Genomic DNA, 22,470 nt, shown 5'->3' with positions numbered 1-22,470 from the left:
TTTTAATGTTTGTTTTTTACTTACTTTTAATAGTATGTATTACTTACTTTAAATGTGCTGTACTGTGTATTTTGTGTTATTTCCACATATACTGTTGTAGTGTGACTTATCCTGTACTGTTCGTTATTGTTTTATGTTTATTGTGGTCTGTCAAGAGACTAGAGATGCAAATTAGTTGTAGCTACAATCTGGTACAGTGCATCAAATGGTGACATTTATGTTTTAACTTTACATGGTCCCCTTTCAAAAAAGATAATAATCATAATAATGTATAACCAAATTAATTTCCTCTTCCTTTTCCTCTTTCCATCCTTGTACTTTAAACATAGACTGTGTGACGGAAGTCCATAAAGTTACGACAGGAATCTATCATTCAGTGTTGATTTTAACACAAAGGCTGGTCGTGTCCCTTTTTAGAAAGTTCTTGACTGTCCAGCAGCAGGGTGTGGCAGTCTGCCCCGCTCAGTCCTGGGTTCTGGTTCTCAGTGGCCCGAGTAATATGGCCTGGGATGCCAGCAGCGTGGTGCTGGTCACTCTCCCATATTTGGAGAGTTTTTACGACTTGAGTGACGTTAAAGTCTGTGGTTAAGAATGGCGGCGTGAGTTACACTTCTCAATCTGTATCTTGTTTGATGGCACTTAAGGCTTGCTCCTTATCAATGTATAGGTGTAGACGTGCATATGAACAAACAGCTCTCATCTATGTCTCAATCGACACGGTTACCATGAGACTGTGAATAAGAAGAACGACAGGAAGTTGAAGGTAGAGGCAGGAATGCACACTGTCTGCATGTAAATGAGTATTGCAGCTCTCGCAGCATTTCTTGCTGACTTCGTATTTCTTAACTCGGGAGTGTTTTAGACTAATGTGCGTCTCAGTTTGTTCCATAAGTGGTAAGATGAGAGGAGGGGCCTTCTGCTGACTCTCTCCATCAGTCTTACAGTCTGTTGCATCAGTCTGTGTGTGTGTTTTGTTATTGTCATAGTTACTAGACCAGTGTAATAATAATTCTAGTTTTCTCTCAGACCACTTGAATTATGCTCAAAGGTTATTGTGGAATTGTTGCCTTCAGTTTTCATTCTATTTTTTGTAAAAAAAATGTACATATAGATTTCCTCCACACACATACTCTTTTATCTCCAACATGAAGCTTTCTTTCCCCAGGGCCCAGAGTTCCCATCAGCATGGCGGATATGAACTAGGATCAGGTCCTGGCCTGTTTTACTGCCTTCTGGGGATGTTTATTATCTGGAGGTTAACTCTGTTTTCTAGGTCATCCAAGCAGCTCTTTGTTTTTGTCCAGTGATTTTTAGTTTAGCAAGACGGCCCTGAGCGTTATTTACAGTCCCTACCAGCAGGTCGATGGAGAGCGTTGCTTTATTGAGGCCAAGTGTGCTGCAGGCGCCTATTTTTATATTTTTCTAGCTTCTGTGAGACCTTGAGCGTTGAGGGATTTTGATTTAGAAAGACACTCATCACAACCAGGATAAAAACTTCAACTGTAAACTATGGTCCATAGCTCGGCTTTTAATGGCTGAATTGACTAATAAACATGGACAGACCTCTTTCATCTGATCGTCCCAACCCGGAAGTTGGAAAATGCTTGTTTCTAATGATCATAGTGTGTTTATTTGCAGACTGTGGAGCCCATGTCCATAGGTGCTGCAGAGAGAGTCTGTCCGTTTGTACAAAGAGCAAAACAAAGGTAGGTCTGATTCTTATTTATCGTAAAGCATCTTTGAATCCGGTCGAGTTAAAAGATAACATGCAAAACCAAAATAAGATGCTCTCAAATAGCACCAGACTCCGGTTTGGACTCAAATTCTGAGCATTAATCATCAGTGTATTGTTGTAGCTTGTAGGTTTGTTGTATTTGTTCACCTTTTCCCTAAAGCTGTCCTGCGCTTGTTTCCAGCAGCAGTCGCTGGTCCCAGAAGCTGTTCCTGGGTCAGCTGTTAATATAAGGAGTAAATGTAAGCAAGCTCGTGTACAATGTCTTAATTAAACGGGTTACGATCAAAACGCACAAACTGTATTTTAATAACAATACAATCTTTTAACATCATTCACAAAATTGTTGTTCGTCGTTTAACCTAGGCAGGTTTTAAGAGGTTAAAAAAGAAGATCCACTTCCAGTCATTTATTGCTTTATTTGCAGTATTTATTGCCATATGCAGTGACATACAGCCTCCATTTGAGAATAGAGATCTGTTGATAAAGACATCTCCGCCTCAGTTAGGTGGTAACCTCCGGTTCTGACAAGTGAAGCCAAGTGAAAGTGTCTTAGACTTTACGGACCAGCAAGTCCTACGCTAGCAAAAAGAAGTTTGATTTTATGGAAGTCTATGAGAAAATGACTCTACTTCTCCCTTGATTTATGCCCTCAGTAAACATTGTAAACATGAGTTTATGGTCTCAATCTCTAGTTTCAAGTCTTCTTCAATAAGCATGATGTTTATTCAGTGATTTTCCTGTAGGGTGATGTTAGGACGACTACGTCCCCTTCTTACCTATAGTCTGGTCTCAGTGAAAGTAGTCAATTCTGAATCTATATTTCCTTATAAACTACTGCTGGTATAGTAAATGTGTACTTTGATGTTCCCATCTAGCTACATCTTCAGCATCATCCGTATCCTCTACATCCTCCTCATCGTCACGGGAACGCTGGTCCACAGCAACCACCCCTGATGACCAGCTGCCTGTGATTTTCCCATGGAGACACCCCAGTCTCTTCAACCCACACAGCAACTTGTCCAAGAGCATCTCCACCAGCAACATAGCAGGGTGAGAAACCTCTCACACACATCCTCTGTACCTATGTATCTATCTTTGTGAGTACATTGACACAATGCATTTCCGCCCCTTTACTTTGACCTTTATCATCACAACTAAATGTGTGACCCTAACACCCCAGTGGTTCCAAAACTGTAAAGATAGGGCATTATATCCTACGGTTGCACCTAAGAAATAAAAGGAAATCCAGAAGACCCACTACCAGCAAAACCGGAGCAGGAAAGAAACAGCGACACAGAAAGATATAAGTGATTTACCAAGTTGGACAGATTTGTGACTGGTATAAAGCACAAATTAGCGGAGGAGTTAATACTACCAGCAGCAATAGTTTCAATAGGGTGCGCTAGTGAATCTTTTTTGAAATTGATTTTATTATTCTTTTTAGGAAAATAAACTAGTGATATTTACATATTTTAGAAAGTTTTAGAAATACTATAATGCAATGAGTTGCAGAGCCTGAGCTCTGGGCCTAAAAGAAGGTATGACCTATTTGGGGTTGGTGGGTTTGCGGTCGGGGGCTTAGAATGTTCCTATATCATAAAAAGGGGAGCTTGACAGCAAATTAACTGACTTATCCTAACATTATTTTAACTTGAATCTTAAAACCAAGTCTTAACCTTCTAGCAGGTCCGGAAAATGTCCTCACTCATCAGGTAAAAAAAATCCTCACAAAGCTAGATGTACACACACACAACTTAAAATAAAGGCTCCTCATCAAAAACATATTATTTCTGTATGATGGTAAACAAGTCCCACGCTATGTTGTCATGGTACTTATATAAAAGCTTTTGTCATAGTGGAAATGCTCTGACCGATTATTTAGGTGTGCTTATAACAGTCTTCCTGTTGACGTTCATCTTGTGACTTCACAACAACAACACATAATTCCCCAGTAAACAGTAGTTTAATCACTGATGTTTGTTGCTGTTCTTTTATCGTCCTGGTATATCCTTCTGTGTTTCCTTTATTGGTGATTGAACCTGTGAGAAACTCAACCCTCCTCATGGTTTTGTCCCCCGTAGGTTAGATGAAGTCTCACTGAAAGGCCTGAAGTTTCTGTCGCAGTCCACCGACTCTCTCCATAAGGGGAGCAAAGTGAACGCCTCGACTGAGTCCCTCACCGATGAAGGTACACACTGTATGTAGTCTGACACATTGACGGTATTTATTCTGTGTATAGACAGATGACGTGTCTGCATTTCCTTTCACTTTGCAAAAATTAAAACATATTATTCCACATAAAGGCAGGTTAGCTAGCGACATGGCTAGAGACCATATGAACCATATTAAGATCTTAATATACAGTTTATATTGGAAATTGAAAATTACAGTTACATCGTCTCTCAATGTTTCTACTCTACTTCCAATCTCTTCATAGCATAAAAAAACTAATTATAACCAAATTAAACCACATTATTAAAAAATAAAATTCGCAAAAGACAAAGAAAAACATTATTTGATGTGTACTTTGATTTTGTTTTGTTTAGCCCATGTCACGTCCGTTAACATGGAGAAGTCGAGTTTATTACCTGTACTGAAGCCAGCCACCAGGGGGGCGATCGAGGTGTTTTGACTTTTTGCGCGCATGCGCGCACACGGTCTCTTCTCATGTCACCGTAATTAGCAGACATCTGGGTTTTTTTCTTGTTTTTTTCCATAAATCAGTCTTGATCAGACAAGAAGACACACTCGATCTGTCTATCAACGCGATTACTATTGCTCAAAACAGAACGAGGGTTCAGCAGTACCTGAAAAATACTATTAAACATATTCGCGGACATGCATTCCTTTTATTTTCTTTGTGCCTACACTATATATTATCATTCCATGTTAATAATACCAATGGAGGCTGCGTTGGAAATCGTTAATCAAACTTTTGTCAGCATTTTGAGTGGAAATTTCATTTGCATTTGTACAGGTGTATTCGTGCATGTCGGGCTGTTGAGTGAGTGATCAGCAGCTGGCCGCGCTGTCCATTCGCGCACCTCACAGTTGCGTATTGATCAGACAAGAAGACACGCTTATCAACTCGATTACTATTGATCAAAACAGAACGAGGGTTCGGCTGTAGCCTACTTGAAACATACTATTGAGAACATATTCGCTGACATGCACATGGGATGAACAGGGTTTTTTTGGGGGGTTTTCCATCGCAGACTTTTTTTTTGCCTTAGGTGCTCGGGATTTGTTATAGGCGTTCGGGAAAACGGTTTAGGCGCGCGCCCAAATTTTCTCTATGCAGGAAAAACCCTGGAAGGTTGTGTCTATGACATTGACTTATATTCCTGAATGTGCCCTTCTAACCATAAGGTACGGAGATGATGGACAGCCAGCTGATGGGCGAGTTTGAGTGCGACACAAAAGATCTGGAAGCCGACTCCTGGAGCGGCACTGTGGACAAGAAGTTTTTGAAAATGTTGAAGAAAGACGAAATTGAGAAACAGGACGTCATATACGGTAAAGAAAAAGTTTTGCCACTGGTTTTGGCAGTGAGATGAAGTTCACGTGTCAAGACGTCTGATAAGATAAGAGTCCCTTCCTACCACAGAGTTATACCAGACAGAGTTCCACCATGTGAGGACACTGAAGATCATGTCTGAAGTTTACTACAAAGGTCTTCAGAAAGAGCTGCAGCTCGACACTCACACTCTGGACAAGGTGACGCATGTGCTCAAGAGTAGCACACCATCGATATTAATAAGCGAATCGTCGCAATACTGCCCACATTGACAGCGAGCCAAATTATTGTTTTTCTTTTTTTTTCCTGTAGATTTTCCCAGTTTTGGACGACATGTTGGACACGCACACACATTTCCTCACCCTGCTCCTCGAGAGAAAAAGAGCTTCAGCAACTGAGGGAGAAAACAACAACAGCTTCCTCATCTACAGCATTGGGGACGTCCTGCTCAACCAGGTGAGCAAGGAGATAATCTCTGGATATAAACTCTGATAGTTGGACTCGACAGATGGGAGAAAGAACACTCTCTCATACAATCTGCAATAAGTGTGTAAACAATCCGAGTCAAATCATATATAAACATTTGATAGTTTTCAAAGAAGGTAAATTTGCATTATGAAATATACAAAAAACACCCAATAGTACGCCTTAGCTGTCGTCAGCTGCTGTCTATGAGATGTTTCTGAGGGTGTCATACTGCAGTGAAACTCAACTCGACCATTTTCTAATTCACTTTGAAGATACTTTTTTTGTACTATGAATGGCAACATGGCATAGTGCATACACATATTACAAATAAGTTACGATTAAATTGCAGTTGCAGCTATTAAATACAGGAAAATATCTTATTTATCTGCCTGTGTTAATCCTCGAGTCGCATTAAATTAGTTAATAAATGAATAAGTAAGATGAAATGTGATCCTGCCATTTCCTTCAATGTGTTCCTTCAAATAAAATTAAATACAACAGAAACAGTAAACATCTTGTGTTGTAAATTCAGTTTTCAGGCTGCAGTGCCGATCGCATGAAGAAGGTTTACGGGAAGTTCTGCAGTCGCCACAACGAGGCCGTCAACCTCTACAAAGACCTACACGCCAAGGACAAGCGCTTCCAGGCTTTCATTAAGGTCGGCTCTCGCTCCTCTGCACACGCGTATGTTTCCTCTGCTTGGGATTTTGATTGTGAAGTCACCTCTGTGTGTGTATGTGTCTGTGTATGTGTTTGTGCAGAAAACAATGACCAGTAGCATCGTGCGGAGACTCAGTATCCCAGAGTGTATTCTGTTGGTCACTCAGAGGATCACCAAATATCCCGTTCTCATCCAGAGGATACTTCAGCACACAAGAGGTAAGGACGAAGGACTCGCTTTGGAAAAAAGAAACCCTGCTTGGTCCATGTCGCACATGCCTCATGGTTCCTCTCCGCTTCCTCTCACAGACTCCGATGAAGACCACGGCTGTGTCTGCGAAGCTCTGCGCTGTGTGAAGGAGCTGATCATGGCTGTGGACGGCAAAGTCAATGAGCAGGAGAAGAAGCAGAGGCTGAGGGAGGTCTACAGGTACATGAGTCCAACTGGAGACCATTCAATTCAGTTTATTTTGTATAGAGTGTATTCACTCACGTGACCACAACAACCTTTGGCGGCCATGTTGGGGTCCCACCACGGCATTGTTTTGCTTGTTTGTATGCCGCTCTTCCCTTAGAAATGACCATTATATCCTGAAGGAGACACGATTTCAGTTCAAAGCGGTGTACCTTGTGATTATACTGTGCCTCATTGTTGGATGTGGGACTGATTCAGAATATGGTTTATCAGCTCAACAAGACAGGCTATTACTTCAACTTGTCATGCATCTACTTCGGCTTCACTCGGCGTATGAGCGTTAGGACTGTTCTCATGTGTTTCTGTTGACACATCGGGTTGTGGGCACGTTTCCATTGACACACTCTCGTCAATAATCTCTTTTTGCTTTTTCGCCGAGCGAAAATCAATGTTTCACTTGCGCAAAAGGAACTGTGGATGGAAACTTGGGAGGAAGCCATGAACATGGCAACTCCGTCGGGTGATGTCTGCCTTTACTCTGTGATTAATTTCAAGGTAAAATAAAACACTGGCTCTATGGGAACAGCACTCAGCACGGCCAGCCAAACAGTCACTGCTGGTCCTGAATGAGCGCTGGAAGCGGCTTCATCCAGACACTCGTCCTGGAGGCGGAGCTGTGCGACTACGGGTCAGACACGGGGCGCTTGATGTTCCGACATTTGTGGTATTTCCACAACAAGTATAACGCAGAAATAGTTGTTAATGTCCCATGGTCGATAGCGGAAATGAAAACTGTTTGACAGGAATGTGACCGGGCTATGTGCTGGTAACTAGCGAATTAACCACAAAGTGTTGAGCGAGTAAAATCAGGTAAAAAAGCGTTGCAAATATTCAATTCCAACCGCTGAAATCTTTCTTTGGTAATGCAGAAGGACATGAGGTTGCTGGGCTCTCGCATAATCAAACAGCGGACACGATAGCCAGGTCAACTTCTTCTGACATTTAATAAGTGGGACCCCAAGATGGCGCGATTGAGATTCTGACGTCACGTGAATACGCTCTATAGCCCAATATCACAAATTACAAATTTGCCTCAGAGGGTTTTACAATCTGTACACATACGACATCCCTTTCCCACAACCTCACATCGGATCAGGAAAAACTCCGAAGAAATAGAGTTAACCCTTTCATGGTAAAAAAAGAGAGGAAATCTTCAGTAGAGCAACAGCGGAGGATCCCTCTCCAGGATGGACAGATGCAATATTCAATTCAATTCAGTTTATTTAGTATAGCCCATTATTACAAATTTGCATCAGAGGGCTTTACAATCTGTACACATAGATGTCATGTGTATAGAAGGAATCATTACAGATTTACAACACATTCAATGAGTATGACAGAGTGTATGAATAGTTGGTGGTAGCCATGGACCACGATCCAGACCTCCACAATCCATCAGGCAGATGGAGGTAGAGAGGAGGAGTGAGCGGGGCACATCCTCCTCTCCAATGGACCCTATGAGACGTGAAGTCACAAGGACTCCGGGGCCTACACACTGTAAGCATCAGATCCTAGATCAGCAGTTTAGCTCCCTGGGACAGATCGGACTATTACGGTAAGATGCACAGAGCTGATTAATATACAGTTTGCTGACATCATATGGGTCCAGCAGTAAGAGAGATTAGATGTGGACATACAGACACAGAGATGCCTCACATACACTCCTAAATACATGATCTCCTGGCGGAAGTAATGAACAAATGAGAATAAGCATACATTGAGCAGCGCAATACTAGTAAATAGTAAAATAACCATTTCATAACAATCTATTTTCTCCTCTCTGGATGTGGACATGTGACCTTTTGTCCAGTCACACATTAAGAACAAAAGATTCCAGAGCGAAGCAGCAGGATCAGCTGGAACCTCATATTCTTGTTTTACCAATACATTGGTTTGCCGCTTGGCAAAAAAGACTCAACGTGGAGTGTTTGTTTTCTGTGATCTTCCAGTCGCACCGACAGCAAGTCCATCATGAGGATGAAGAGCGGCCAGATGTTTGCTAAAGAGGACCTGATCAGAGGGAGGAGGCTTCTGCACGACGGAGCGCTTCAGCTGAAGAACTCCGCCGGACGCCTCAAAGGTACGCGGCTCTCGTTGCTATGCTCTGTTAAGGACTTTAGGCAGTCGACTCAGATAAGCACGCAGGATGTTCCAAACATGGCCTTTTTGTGTTGCAGATGTCCAGGCCATGCTCCTGTCGGACGTGTTGATCTTTCTTCAGGAAAAAGACCAGAAATATGTATTTGCCTCATTGGTAAGTACCTGCAGTTGCAGTGCTCATTTTTCCATATATATATATCTATATATATTCTCATAAATATTCAGTCTGACGTGGAACTCTTTGCCCTCAGGACCAGCGCTCTACGGTCATTTCTTTGCAGAACCTGATAGTCAGAGAAGTGGCCAATGAGGAGCGAGGTCAGGCTTCTTCGTCTTCGTCTTTGTCTTCGTCTTCTCCTTTTCCTCTGCATTATTTACACGGACGAGCCTGTGATTGTGTTGATGTGTCCCCCGCAGGTCTTTTCCTGATCACGGCTGGTATAGAGAGACCAGAGATGGTGGAGGTGTTGGCCAGCAGCAAGGAGGAGCGCAACACATGGAGGGCTATCATCCAGGACGCCATGCACTGCATGTGAGGATATGGCATGCTTTAAATGTTCTTATGATTTACGGTTCCAAACGAGCTCTATTCAGAACTTTAGTATTCTGTGTAAACGACAGCTCCAACCACTGTTCTCTTGGGATGAAGGCCCACTCAGTGTGACACTGTACACCAGTGGTCACCAACCTTTTTGAGCCCAAGATCCCTGACCTCCGCCTTCATGACCGGCAAGATCTACCTTTGAGGCGTTGAGAGGAAACGACTGTCCAGACTGGACTTACAACTTTTTATTTGGCCTAATTGTCATTTTGGTCCAGCGTTCAAATTGATGTGACCAGGTACACAGAATTTAAGTGTAATATAACAAGTAAGATATTTGTTAACCGCACACAATATGAACAAGAAAAAACACATTTGCAATGAGCAGCTGGATGAACTACCAATATAGATGTTGTATTTATTTACATTACAACACGACACTGACAACATGATCAGTCAGTACAACTCATGTAAGTTCAGCTCTCATCATAATGCCATCAAGCCATGTGACTCCAGTCAGTGTGGTGGCTGTGACTGAACTCTGTCTGTGAGCTTGTAGTTAGTTCATAAGCACAGACAGTCTGAGGCCGTCTGTCAGCTGTCTGTCAGTAATCCAGCTCCTGGTCTTTGATTTGGTGATTTTCTCAACTTCACTGACGAGTTTTTCGGGGCAAAATTGGTATTCATGAAAGTTTTCTCATCTGGGATTGGTTCTGAACTCAGACCGTTGGTGATTACGTTCACATCAGTTCTACAGACATCCTCAGATTTAAATAATTGTCATAATAATAAATATGAGAATCACCATTTGTGACTCCTGCATCTGTCCCTTTTCAAATAATAGAATAAATGCAATTGCAATCACTTTCAAGTAAACCAGATTGCTCTATCAGACAAGAAAAAAAAGCTCAATGTTGAGCTTTTGTTTTGAAGAACAGCAGAAAAGCCCAACTCACGGAGACCTGGCAAGTCGCCAAGAATCTCGGCTGTCGCGCATGCGCAGGCGTAACCTGTTAATGCCGTAACGTAAACATGTACACGAAGGTACAGGCATTTCAACATGTATTTATTGATGACTTAGTTTTATGTCGGTGTACTTTGAGCTTGTGTAATATGTGAAGTTAGCAAGAAAGGTATTTCTGCATTTCCCCTGCGCCTCACCTGTAGTGGTACGTTCCCCTCTCTCGGGGCGCATAGCTGACAACACGGCTGTGTAAGCGAACCCGTTTTCAGGCGTTCATGAATCAGGCGGAGATCTTTTCTGACCTCAATCTTCCAGTCAGAAAGAAAACATTTCAGAAGACACCTCAGAAAATGTTCGAAAACAAGGAACAATGTGTTTCTGAATTTATTTTAATTTTATTTTGGAGATCGACAGGGAACGTCTCCGAGATCGACCGGGAAAAGTGGGAAAAGTGACCATTACAGCAAAGCATAACAGGAGAATAATGAGATATTTCGTTTTAAAGTTGATGTTCAGTAATAATGCTTGACATAAGAGAAGAGGACGTTTTTTTATTTGAAAATAAAGTCAAAATACGATTTGTAGGATTTAGTTGAAATGTTGGGAACAAAGTGAAATACCATCTCCCGAAAAAGTCAAAATATATGAAAATATTGTTGAAATGTTGGGTACACATTTGAAATACCATTTTTATAATTTTGTCGAATGCTGCAAATAAAATTGAAATGTTAAGAATAAACCTTGAACTTTTGAGAATAAATAAATGCTTGCTTAGTGAAATCTTTACTTTATTCTGAACATTTTGACTTGATTTCTGAAATGCAAAATTCCCCCTATGACTTATATAAGAAGTGGAGATAACTCAACGTTGTTTTGTTGAAAAAAACTGTCAGACTTGTGTTCCAGGAGAAGAACAACTAACGCTTTACGGTCCATTGACCTCCATTGGGTTAGACAATGTCCTAAAGAATTAGAAAAAAATACATATATCAAAATTCGTCATAAAAAGGTACGATTAGTCAAATGTAATAGAGGCAAGAGGCTCCCAACACCCAAGTGATACAACACAGGAGCAGAGTGCGTTAAATGCCATGTCTTTGATGGAGAGACCAACAAGAAAATGGGTGAATACCAGAAAAATGTTTTCTTAAAGAACAGAAATGATGACCACAAATAGATGGTTTATATACGGTATATTGTGCATTGACAGGGAGAAAGACGAGGACGAGGGAGTCCCCAGTGAGACGGAAGAGGACAGGAGGCAGCAGGAGAACAGAGCAAAGGAGATCCGAGGTGACCCCGTCCCCCACTCCCACTCATAATATTATATTCTATTGCTCGATGTGCACGATGTGCCACATGCCACTCATTCATTCCTTTGTGTTTTTGTTCCAGAGCTTCTACGACGGAAAGACGAGCAGATCCTCTCTTTATTGGAGGAGAAGGTCCACATCTTTAGGGACCTGGGCGACTGCAGTCCCGCCCCCGACGACACAAACCCACCAGTCAGGGAGCGGATGTTGTTCATGGCCACACCTGACGATGTCACAAAGGGGGAGCCAATCATGAAGGATGCCCTGCGGGAAGGTGAGCAAGGCTTCCTATGACCCTGTCTCGTGTCCGAGGGATGGAATGTTTGTAAAAAAACTGTGTGTTCGATGTCCCCCCCCCCCCCCCTCTCTAGTGGAAACCCTGCACAGTTTAGTCAGCAGCGGCGTCGGTGGAGCAGGCTGCAGCGCTCCAGTCGGCCTGATAGGGGGCAGCGTGGGACCGGTCTGTCTGCCCAGGAGAGCAGAGACATTCGGAGGCTTCGACAGTCATCAGATGAACAGCAGCAAGAGTGAGACACACACACTCTCTCACACACAAACACACACACACACACTCTCCCATGTGTCTTTTGGCCAGCAGTTACGTAAATGCCACTTCATGTAGTTTATTCTGCATGTTGGCTGCTGTGAAAAAAATACACCTGATTCACTTCTCAGCTCGTCTTTTCTTCTCTGTCCCCAGATGGAGAGAAGGAAGAGGGGGATGAATCACTGGACCTCCGCAGGACTGAGTCAGACAGCGTGTTGAAGAAGGTGTGTGTGTGTGTGTGTTGTCTATATTTTAGTCTCCACAATGCATTATTTATTGAGGCATTTTGTTCCAAGATGTGTTTTGGAACTGGAGGTCGGTGTCACTGAGTGCACCGATAAACAAAGCAGAAAGTGGATGAAAATGTTTCCGAGCCAGTGCAGTTCTCCTCAGCGAGATGTCTGGTTAACTGTGAAACCCTCATGTGGGTCTTATTCACTAATAACTGGTGGAAATGTTCTTACTGTGCGCACAAAGTAAGTCGGACTTGTGACACATGCACTCCATCATGTTAGTTCATTCTGATTCACCAATGACTAGTTAGTGAATCTGAATAAACTATTTTCAGTCAGCATAATATTCTGACATTGAATATTCTACATAATGTGTACTTATACCTTTACTATTTATACATCTTAAATTCAGGGCTTTCACTTGGAAATAAGAATTGTGGTGTTAGATAAGAGTGAGCAGTTCACCATGTACCGCCATGTTTCTAAAGAAGCCCTGAACGGACAAACCAGACCCGTGCCTACTGTAGTTTTACTTCACGCTTGGCACACATGAGTTTCCGCTCGTTCAAATCTGCAACCTCACCACGAGCTACCACTACAACTTACACACTGGCCCTTTAAGTATAGACGTTAGACATTGTCCAGTTTTTCAGTGCAATAACTACCTCTACATCAGAAAACATGACAACGGTTTTATGTCCCAAAGCATCATAGACTCTAAATTTGACGTTTGACTCTAAATGGACCATAACTTACTAATTGAACATCATGCTGAGCTGTATTGAAGAAGACTTGAAACTAGAGATTGAGACATAAACTCATGTTTACAATGTTTACTGAAGGAAAAGATCAAGAGAGAAGGGGATTATTTTTCTCATTGACTTTTAAACAACCTGACTTATTTTAATGTGTCAGCATGCTGTTTAGCTTTTAGCTCAAGGCACCGCTGTGTCCAATCGCAGACTCATAGAGCTGCTACAAGAAAAGGAAAATGTAGAACATTCTATCTGCTCCTCTGTGCCTTCCCAATATCTCTATGCTGGTCACAATCCATACACACTCTCTGCTCGCATTATATTACAGTATGGCTGTGTGGTATTACATGTGCTGTAAACATGAATATGATGATGTGTGTGTGCCCCTCAGGGAGCCACTGCCAGCCTTCAGATGTTGCTGAAGAGAAACAATGAGGTAAGCGTGTGGGCTTCTTGTTTCAACCCTGCTGACCTCTTCCCTCCACTCACTGCAGCGTGAGAGGCTGCAACCACAAAGACAGTTTCACTTTCCGTGAACTTGTGTATGTTATGAAAGCAATTCATAAAGAAACAAACCTACCTCTACACAATACATATGGCACCGCTAACAGCAGCAAGCTTATAGATTAGCTAAAGCTAACATTCTCTAGCTAGCTACCAAACACCATGTGTCGTGCAGGTTGCAAGGTTTGTTTCCCCAAAATACAGTAGAAGAGTCTTTAGCAAATATATTACTTTTTGAACATTATACTGAAACGTGTAATATTATTCCTTAGTTTCAAGTTAGCCTGCCCTCACTTATGGTTTCCACAGTGAGGAACCACACGCTTTGCTTGATCAACAAAAGTGGAGAACTGTATTCATAGGATATGCCAAAGCTAACGTTCACTAGCAAGCTACAAAACACCGTGCTGTGTCTACTACCGCGCACTTGAGCACTTCGAGCACTGACTTTCAGTGTTCGAAGTGCGCCACTGAAAAAACCAGCAGAATTCAGTGCACTGAAATTACCCGGATGGTGCACTGCAAACGGGCAAAAAATTTAGTATAAAACGATGGACACTACTCGCCCTAAACGGCCGCCATCTTGGCGACGTAGCGGAAGAGGAGGAGCCCTTTCGCTAGCTTTTCATTTTATTTCTAAAACAATGGCGGACGAGATGGCTACGGTAGCACAAGCGGTAGACCACGGAGGCTCCTGCCGCGATTGTGGAGGTATCGCAGTTTCCACATGGGGTGGAGAAAGGGGTAAACAAGGGACAACAAGAGGGCAAGAAGTGCATTCATTTTGTCAGTTTAAGTTTCGCGGGTATCGCAAGCAGATTTGCGTACGTCACTCCCGGCTTAATTTCGCGGGTGCCGTGAACAGATTTGCGTCCGTCACTTCCGCCAAGTGGTTAACGTAATTCCATTTGAGACAGCACTTATCAGCGACGCAGTGCACTGCAATACAGTGCACTGAATTGTAGTGCACTGTATTGCTGTTATATAAGTGCTGTATCAAATGGAACACTTACGTTAACCACTACGGACGCAAATCTGTTCACGGCACCCGCGAAATTAAGCCGGGAGTGATGTACGCAAATCTGCTTGCGATACCCGCGAAACTTAAACTGACAAAATGAACGCACTTCTTGCCCTCTTTGTGTCCCTTGTTTACCCCTTTCTCCACCCCATGTGGAAACTGCGATACCTCCACAATCGCGGCAGGAGCCTCCGTGGTCTACCGCTTGTGCTACCGTAGCCATCTCGTCCGCCATTGTTTTAGAAATAAAATGAAAAGCTGGCGAAAGGGCTCCTCCTCTTCCGCTACGTAGCCAAGATGGCCCCGTTTAGGGCCAGTAGTGTCCATCGTTTTACACTGCATTTTTTGCCCGTTTGCAGTGCGCCATCCGGGTACTTTCAGTGCACTGAATTCTGCTGGTTTTGTCAGTGTGGCGCCCTAAGCACTGAAAGTCAGTGCTCGAAGTGCTCAAGTGTCCGGTAGTAGACACAGCGCATGTGTCTTGTAGGTTGCTAGCTGCAAAAGTTTCCCTCTAAAGGCTTGTTTCCACAAATTACAATAGAAAAGTCCTCAGCTAGCAAAGCTATTACTCTTGAAATATTATACTGAAAAGTGTGATATTATTCCTTAGTTCTGAAATAAACATTAACTACCTTTAGTGCTACTGTGTTTGATGTCAATTACCCAGCAAGCATTGCCATGCGTTTACAAAAAAAAGCTGTACGTTCATATCATGTCGGAATTAAAATTGAACTCATTTGCTGGCATCATTGTTCGGCACTCAGATTTACCCTTTTTTTTTTTACTGTCTACAAACTTTTTGGGTCTTAAAATACAATAAACTGTCATCGCTGGGACCCCGACGTATTTTAACGCTGTGTGACTCCAGCAGGTGGAGCACAGTGTGACACATCTCCACGACATGCTGATTTCACTGCAGGTACCAGATATACCACACACAAACACGCACACACACACACAGTGTTTACGCCTGACCTTTGCTCTTCTCCTGCCTCTTAAGGCCGTGGTGGTCCAGCAGGACTCGTATATCGAGGACCAGCGACAGACGCTGAGCGAGAAGCTCACCGCCAATTCCTCCAGAAACTCGTCGTCCTCCTCGCTCTCGTCCTCCTCCTCGTCCCGCCCCTCCTCCCTCATCGAGCAGGAGAAACACAGGAGTCTAGAGAGACAGCGGCAGGAGGCGGCCACCTTGCAGGTTCATTTCGCCGTTCGAGCCCCGTCCATTCCATTTGTTTGATTATAATCATCTATAGCAGTGTCTGTGTTCTCTTGTGGTTTGTTGCAGAAACAGCAGGCCGCACACCAGGAGGAGAAGAGAAGGAGAGAGAAGGCGTGGGAGCTGAGGGAGAAAAGTCTAGTAGAGCGGGAGGAAAGGCTGAGGGTGGATGAGGAGCAGACAAAAAGGAGTCGCCGGCAGGTGACGGAGGAGTGGGAGACGCTGCAACGAAGGAAAGAGGAGTACCAGGTGGAGCTGGAGAGGCTGAGGGAGGCGCAGAGGAGGCTGGAGAGAGACAAGGAGTCTCTGAGGAGGGACACTGAGAGACTGGAGGCCATACAGAGGGACGAGGTTAGAGTCCATGTTCGTGATAAAATATTTCACACAAATTATTTGTTTAATTTTTCTGATTTAAAAAAAATTATATAACCACAGTTATAACCACACCACATCAAACAAGAGTCTAGTGCCACAGTGTGTCACAAATGAATGGGGATACCACCCGAATGAATCAGTTCAACTTCCTCGATTCATTCTTCAAACGCATATTCTAGAACCTTCCTTCTGCTTTACTCCAAAATATATATTCTTTCCTTCTAAACAAAAATGATGCAGGGAGTGCAGTTGTATGGAAATCCTTTATTAGGAATAACCCCTTTAGATGTTATGACAATTATACAAAACAAGCACTAATATTAAAACGATACCTAATGTGACAAAAAATAATAACAATAAAAATAGAATAAAATAGTAAGACTGACAAAATCGGGAGGTTTTGTCAGTGATTAAGTAATGTAGTCATAAGACATAATTATGGAGATTTCACGATGGCACGACTGATCCTATAATATGAAGACCTAGCACATTTTTGAGCAGGTGGAAAGTCGGTGACAGTGTGGGCCCTATGGCAGCTCTGACAGCTTGACGGAGTAGTGGTTCCCTTTAAGGGTGTTACTACTGGGTTAAAGATGAAACCGGTGTGTGTGTGTGTGACTGTGTCTCTGGTGTCTCTATGCATAACTCCCAGTCGGAGCAGCAGCAGGAGCAGCAGCAGCAGCAGCGGTACCAGCGGACTCCCTCCACTACCTCTGATGACTCCATAAGGTTCCGCAGCTCCGGATCTCTAGATCTGGACTTGAAGGAAGCGGCCGAACAGCCGAAAGTGGTAACAAAAACAACGATTAGCAGAAGGAGATCAGAGTAGGGCCCAGAACAACTAAACAGAGCTGTCGTTTTTTTCATGGACGCACCACAGGTGGAGCTCTCGTCCTCCGCCCCGACCAAAGAGCCTTTCCTCCGCATCGGATCCAAGAGGATGGGGAAAACCTTTAACCCCTTCTCCTCCTCGTCCGCCTCCTCCAAGGGAGCAGAGAAGGAGTCTCAACAGCCCAACAGACTGCTCCAGCTGGCCAAATCCAAGGAGAAGAAAGATAAAAGGAAGAAGAAGGGCAAAGGAGAGCAGACACAGACAGGTGCGATGAACAAAGGCTATTGTGGCGTTAGCTGCTCCTCTTTTAATCTGTTAAGTAAAACTATTTGGGAAATAAATTGCCCAGATTATCATGAAAAGAAAGAAATCACGCATCTAAATTGTTATTTCAGACAGACTTTGCCTGTGTAACATTTTTCATATGACAGCTTCTTTTAGAATCTATTCTCACGTCCTCTCCCAGCTTTACTTCCTGCTGAGAGTTGAGGCCTTTTTACATATCGGGGGCGGGTTTTGTTTTTGTCTGGCAATTTATTCACACGTTAATATATTTTTTTAACTGTTTTGTTTTCTCATTAGTACTTCCATGCAAGTGCAAATATTCTGAGGGTCGTAATCATTTCTTCAGAAAGAGTTAGATTTTTCTGAGCTTTCGCATCAACCAATCACGTGTTACCGAGCGGGTTGAGTTGCGCATAGTTATGAGGGTTATAAAGCAACAGAGGCTACGTGACCAGGGAACTTCATTACTCTTTCAACCTTGACAAAGGCAGCACAAGCTAGATCCAATCTTTCCGTCCTTACCTTCCACAATAAAAGCCCATGGTGGTAAAGGCCTTCAGAGTCAGGTTGATACTATTTTAATGTACGGTAGGGGTGTAAAACAATTTTGAAATGATTTAGTATTGCAATTTAATCTTTTGGGACGCTGTATCATTTATCAAAAACACTAGACAGATTTTTGTGATACTGTGGTTTAAGGCCAAATTAATTTTCTACTGCTCAAAATCACAAATTTGCCTCGGACGGCTTTACAATCTGTACAACGAGGCAAGGAGATTGTTAGCCTAGCTTAGCATAAAGACTGGAAACGGGGGGGAATTAGCTTGCCTGGTTCTGTCCAAAAATAACAAAATCACAGACTAACATGTTTTATCCTGATGTATCAAAACTAAAAACAACAACTATTTGTTTCTGTTAAATATGTGCCGGACTAGTTCTGGATTATTACTTGTGTCTTTGTGTCTACCAGAGAGCAAAGTTGCAGTGATGTCGGATCCTCAGAACGACGGGGACATCTTCTTCTGCTGAGGACGGGGGGAACAACGCACACGTGAACACCTAAGCTGGCCAGTGCAGGACCGGAACCCCCCCCCCCCCCCATGGAGCCCTCCTAACTCTCTATTTGGATATGAAAGGCCCACCCGGGGTCCTGCATGCACAACACAAGTACTGACCTCCCTGAGTCTCCAGGTGAAGTCACGTTGAGCTGCTGATTCAATCAAGGAAACTTTGATTGACAATTACGCCAAGAACCTGAACCCCCCACCCCCCCACTCCACCAACCTTCAATCAGCAAGAGATGCCAAGGAGAATCTAAAAACCAAGAACAAGTGCCATGTCTTTCAGCTAACTCCACCATGAGTAGTTCCACAGAGTCCCACGCTGAGCTTTTGTAATCCGCACATATGCCTCAACTCCCGGCTTCAAGCCATAAGTGTCTCCAGCTGTTAGTGACCCCCGAAGGAGTCTGCTCCGTGTGCTGTGGTCACACGGGCTTCCAGGCGCAATCGATTGGAGACACCCCGGCCTCCGGAGAGAGAGGTGGATGGGTCTGTGGAGACGGGCTGAGTGGTCAGAAAACAAGACCGGAGTGGAGAATGATCACCAAAGACTTCCTAGTGCCTTAATGTCTTATAGTCTCCGTCTAATGGATGGAATCCCGGTAAAATCACCGCCGATCTCTAGAAATTCCTCATTGGACGGAGAAAGAATTGTCTTCAATCACAGCAGTTCAACTGTAACTGCAGCTCAACAGGAATCAGGAATACAGAGATGTTAAACATGCACTTTATAGACACTCGCACACGAGAGAGCGGTGCTTATTTGGTAGGGTCTGTCATTTCCCCCTTTAATAATGTAATCAGAATTTGTGTAAGTAATTTGGTACTAAAACTCAGGGAAGATGGAATCCTCCCGAATAGACTAGCTCCATTTATATTCAAGATAATCTGCCTTTCATTACGGAAATCTTTATTCAGAATATATGTTCAATTGTATTGTGAAAGTACAGAATCCCAAGGAGTCGAAACGTGTTGAGCAGTCATTTATGTTTTTATGAACGTCCCTTTGACTGAGCTAGTGGTTCTCTCTGGACTCCAGAATGATCTCCGACATCCATGTTGATGTCACTCAATTTAGAGTAATGTTGCATACATTTTCCACTGTTATAATTGTCAAATATCAGAAGCAAAATACTAATAATATTGCCAGCCATTTGTAGAAAGTCTTCAAAAGAGAAACAATCAGCGAGTTTACTGTTAACTTGGTAAATTAGAGAAATGAGCTCCGTGTTCTGGTGTAACTTCCAGTCGTCATGCTCAACGTGTCACCTGTTACACATTTAAACTTCATCAGGAGTTAAGTGGGTAAAAGACACTTCCTTTCCCGGAAGGTCTTTTCTGTTGAAACAAAGTGGAATCAATGGAAGTTTATTCCACCGAGAGAGAAGAGCGGTGCGGAGTGCTGAGCGGTCGACCGATGGAGAAATACACGTTACATCCTGTACCTTTTAACGTCGAGTATATTTACTGGGGTTTTGTGTTATATTTTACATCCTGGCATTATTTGAGAGTTTACAGTATCAACCAAAAGCCAGGTTCAATCTAAACTTTTATTTTTGGATGAACAATCCTGAATTTCTTGAATTGAACCAAAACTGATGTGTGAATAGAACTGAATGTTTGTTTAACTCCCAAACATATTTGTTTTATGTTATTGGAAAGACAATTCATTAGATCATTGAGTGAAATGAGGATAACTATTTAAAAATGGTGTCTCCAAAGAACTTCACAGATACTTTAATACTCTGAACCCAAAAGCTTCATCCCCAAAAGCCTCATCCACTGCCCGACAACAACATGCCCGGCTTTGGATTCGCACCGCATTGATTTTCTGCTGAGGAGGTCTCGAGAATAATATTTCAGCCCTTGGTGTTGTTCCCTCCTCTCTCGCTCGCTCTATGTGTGTGTGTGTGCGTTTGTCTGTGCGTGTGTGTGAGCGGGTGGTCGTCTTTTCAGTCTTCCAGCATTCAAGGGCAAAGAAAGCCTCCTTTGGAGACTCGAGAAAAGAAAACAGTTTATATTCTCTTCGGCCGATTCTCATCTAAAACCAGCGATATATCTTTCATGATGACTACGGGGCCTTGATAGCATTCAAACGAGTGACCTCTTTACGTGCCATAGTGCCTTAAAGCAAACAGATCTACTCTGTGAATAAGACGCCCTATGCGCTCTAAAGGGCAAAAAGATTATAATTGTTTTGTAGAGGGAGGGGGGGGGGGGATTTCATGTATATGTAATATTAATTTATCGATCTTCATCTACAGTGGAGATTTAATCAAACACTGTTTGCTTGAAGCTATACGGCTGACCGGAACGGGGACTCGAACACGCTTCGAACAGCTAGCTGCTTTAGCCATCGTAGCTAACAACGCTAAACAAGCTTTCAGGCAGTTTGAAGACGAGAGAGCTACTTAGCTAGCCAGATTACAAAAGAATAAACCATAAATATGGCTCAATTTACATGTTGATACATGGAGCCGTAATCTGTCGCGCGTTAGCTTGGAAGCTACGGCTTGCAGCAGCAGCGTCTTGGCAAGAAGGAGCATTTTGGATGGTTGTTTTTTGATGATTAATATCAACAAAACACATTGAAAATTGCTTTTAGATTAACAGTAAATAGGCTAATTGGGATTCCAGTCGTAATAAAATACACATTTAGCCTTAATAAACTGTTATGAAATGGATCCGCTCCAAAAAAAAATGCTGAATTTCTATGCCTAAGATTGCAAAACCTTGTTAATTTATTATTGTTGTTGTGTTTAATGTGTTGGATCGGATAGTGCCGCAAGTATTTTTATAAGTATGTTTCTAATGACTATTGAATGAGTTTTTAGAAATTCCCACTGATACACGGTATTCGGTTTAATGCTGCGCTATAAATTCTATAACATGCATGCAGTCCAAATCTATTTGGCGTCACACAATAAAAGTAACACGCTTTCCTTTCTTTCTTTTATTTATCTTTATTGCAATACTGTTCTGCATTTCAAGCTGAAGGCCCAGAGGATTCTTAGTCCGAGTAATTGCCAGCAGCTCTTTCACATGTATGCCGCCAGATTTCTGCTGAGAAGAGGGAGATTAATTTAAATACCAATTTACACTTGTCATCCAGCCCCCTCTCCGATCCAGACCACTTCTCAAAGTGAAGTCCTTCAGTGGGTTTCAGTGTCGCGTCATTTGTAATGAGTGGACATGAGTCCAGTAGAGGATGCATGGAGGTTCTGCTCTCCATTGTTTTCCCTCTTGTACACTTCAACACACAATCTGCAGCTTTTGGATGTCTGAAACATGATAAGCTAAAATCACAAACGATGTTTGATGATGAGTTTAGTGGTGGTTTGAGTCCGGGAGGCCTCCACATTGTAACCATTCAGCGTGCACTAGATTTTTACTAAAACTGCTCATAAGGATTTTAAATGTTTGATTTGTACTAGGAAAAAAAGGTACACTGTTTATTTTTTGCGTTTTATGTACAAAGAAAAAAGGGCAACACAACTCATTTTGTAAATATGTTTTATGTAAAAATTTGAACTTCCAAAGTAACTGTGGATTTTGTCTAGTTGGATGATTGTTTTTAAAATAAATAAATAATGAAGCTTTATTTATCTCTCCCCTTCCTGTTTTTTCAAATGTACAGTCACGGTCTTTCTTGAATAAATGAGTATAATGTTGTCATGCAACGCAGGTTGTGTGGTTCTTGTGATGGAGAGAAGGTTCGCGTTTCCATCCCAGTGGGAATGATCAAACTCCTCCGGCTTGTAGGGGCTACTGAGCGGATTCCTTCTGAACAACGACGGGCATCAACGAGAGCAGCAGTGACTGGTGGAATGTGTATGTATATATAGGTACATTATATGGTATATCAAAT

The 22,470-nt window shown here is 42.7% G+C and overlaps 1 protein-coding gene across 4 annotated transcripts in view; it reads left to right on the top strand.

Annotated features, from left to right (window-relative positions):
- LOC130195215 (A-kinase anchor protein 13-like) overlaps positions 1-22,203 on the top strand; it is a 28,459-nt gene extending 6,256 nt beyond the window's left edge. For 2 of the 4 annotated variants that reach the window (XM_056416611.1, XM_056416608.1), the window contains 25 exons: positions 1,639-1,706; positions 1,917-1,974; positions 2,611-2,785; positions 3,817-3,923; positions 5,105-5,251; positions 5,343-5,452; positions 5,565-5,708; positions 6,253-6,378; positions 6,482-6,599; positions 6,690-6,810; positions 8,805-8,935; positions 9,033-9,109; positions 9,207-9,273; positions 9,373-9,487; positions 11,671-11,753; positions 11,856-12,047; positions 12,145-12,300; positions 12,474-12,544; positions 13,700-13,744; positions 15,702-15,752; positions 15,834-16,028; positions 16,119-16,400; positions 17,077-17,214; positions 17,305-17,521; positions 18,512-22,203. In XM_056416611.1, coding sequence (XP_056272586.1) covers positions 1,639-1,706; positions 1,917-1,974; positions 2,611-2,785; positions 3,817-3,923; positions 5,105-5,251; positions 5,343-5,452; positions 5,565-5,708; positions 6,253-6,378; positions 6,482-6,599; positions 6,690-6,810; positions 8,805-8,935; positions 9,033-9,109; positions 9,207-9,273; positions 9,373-9,487; positions 11,671-11,753; positions 11,856-12,047; positions 12,145-12,300; positions 12,474-12,544; positions 13,700-13,744; positions 15,702-15,752; positions 15,834-16,028; positions 16,119-16,400; positions 17,077-17,214; positions 17,305-17,521; positions 18,512-18,570 — 3,053 coding nt within the window. In that variant the 3' untranslated portion in view covers positions 18,571-22,203. The remainder of the gene's footprint in view (positions 1-1,638; positions 1,707-1,916; positions 1,975-2,610; positions 2,786-3,816; positions 3,924-5,104; positions 5,252-5,342; positions 5,453-5,564; positions 5,709-6,252; positions 6,379-6,481; positions 6,600-6,689; positions 6,811-8,804; positions 8,936-9,032; positions 9,110-9,206; positions 9,274-9,372; positions 9,488-11,670; positions 11,754-11,855; positions 12,048-12,144; positions 12,301-12,473; positions 12,545-13,699; positions 13,745-15,701; positions 15,753-15,833; positions 16,029-16,118; positions 16,401-17,076; positions 17,215-17,304; positions 17,522-18,511) is intronic. The other 2 variants (XM_056416609.1, XM_056416610.1) reach the window with 2 other exon arrangements.
- Positions 22,204-22,470: the final 267 nt, after the last annotated feature.

This window comes from Pseudoliparis swirei, chromosome 6 (genome assembly GCF_029220125.1).
Source record: "Pseudoliparis swirei isolate HS2019 ecotype Mariana Trench chromosome 6, NWPU_hadal_v1, whole genome shotgun sequence".
Taxonomy (NCBI): Eukaryota; Metazoa; Chordata; class Actinopteri; order Perciformes; family Liparidae; genus Pseudoliparis; species Pseudoliparis swirei.
The sequence above is the reverse complement of the archived record's forward strand: the minus strand, read 5'-3'. Positions and strand labels throughout refer to the sequence as shown.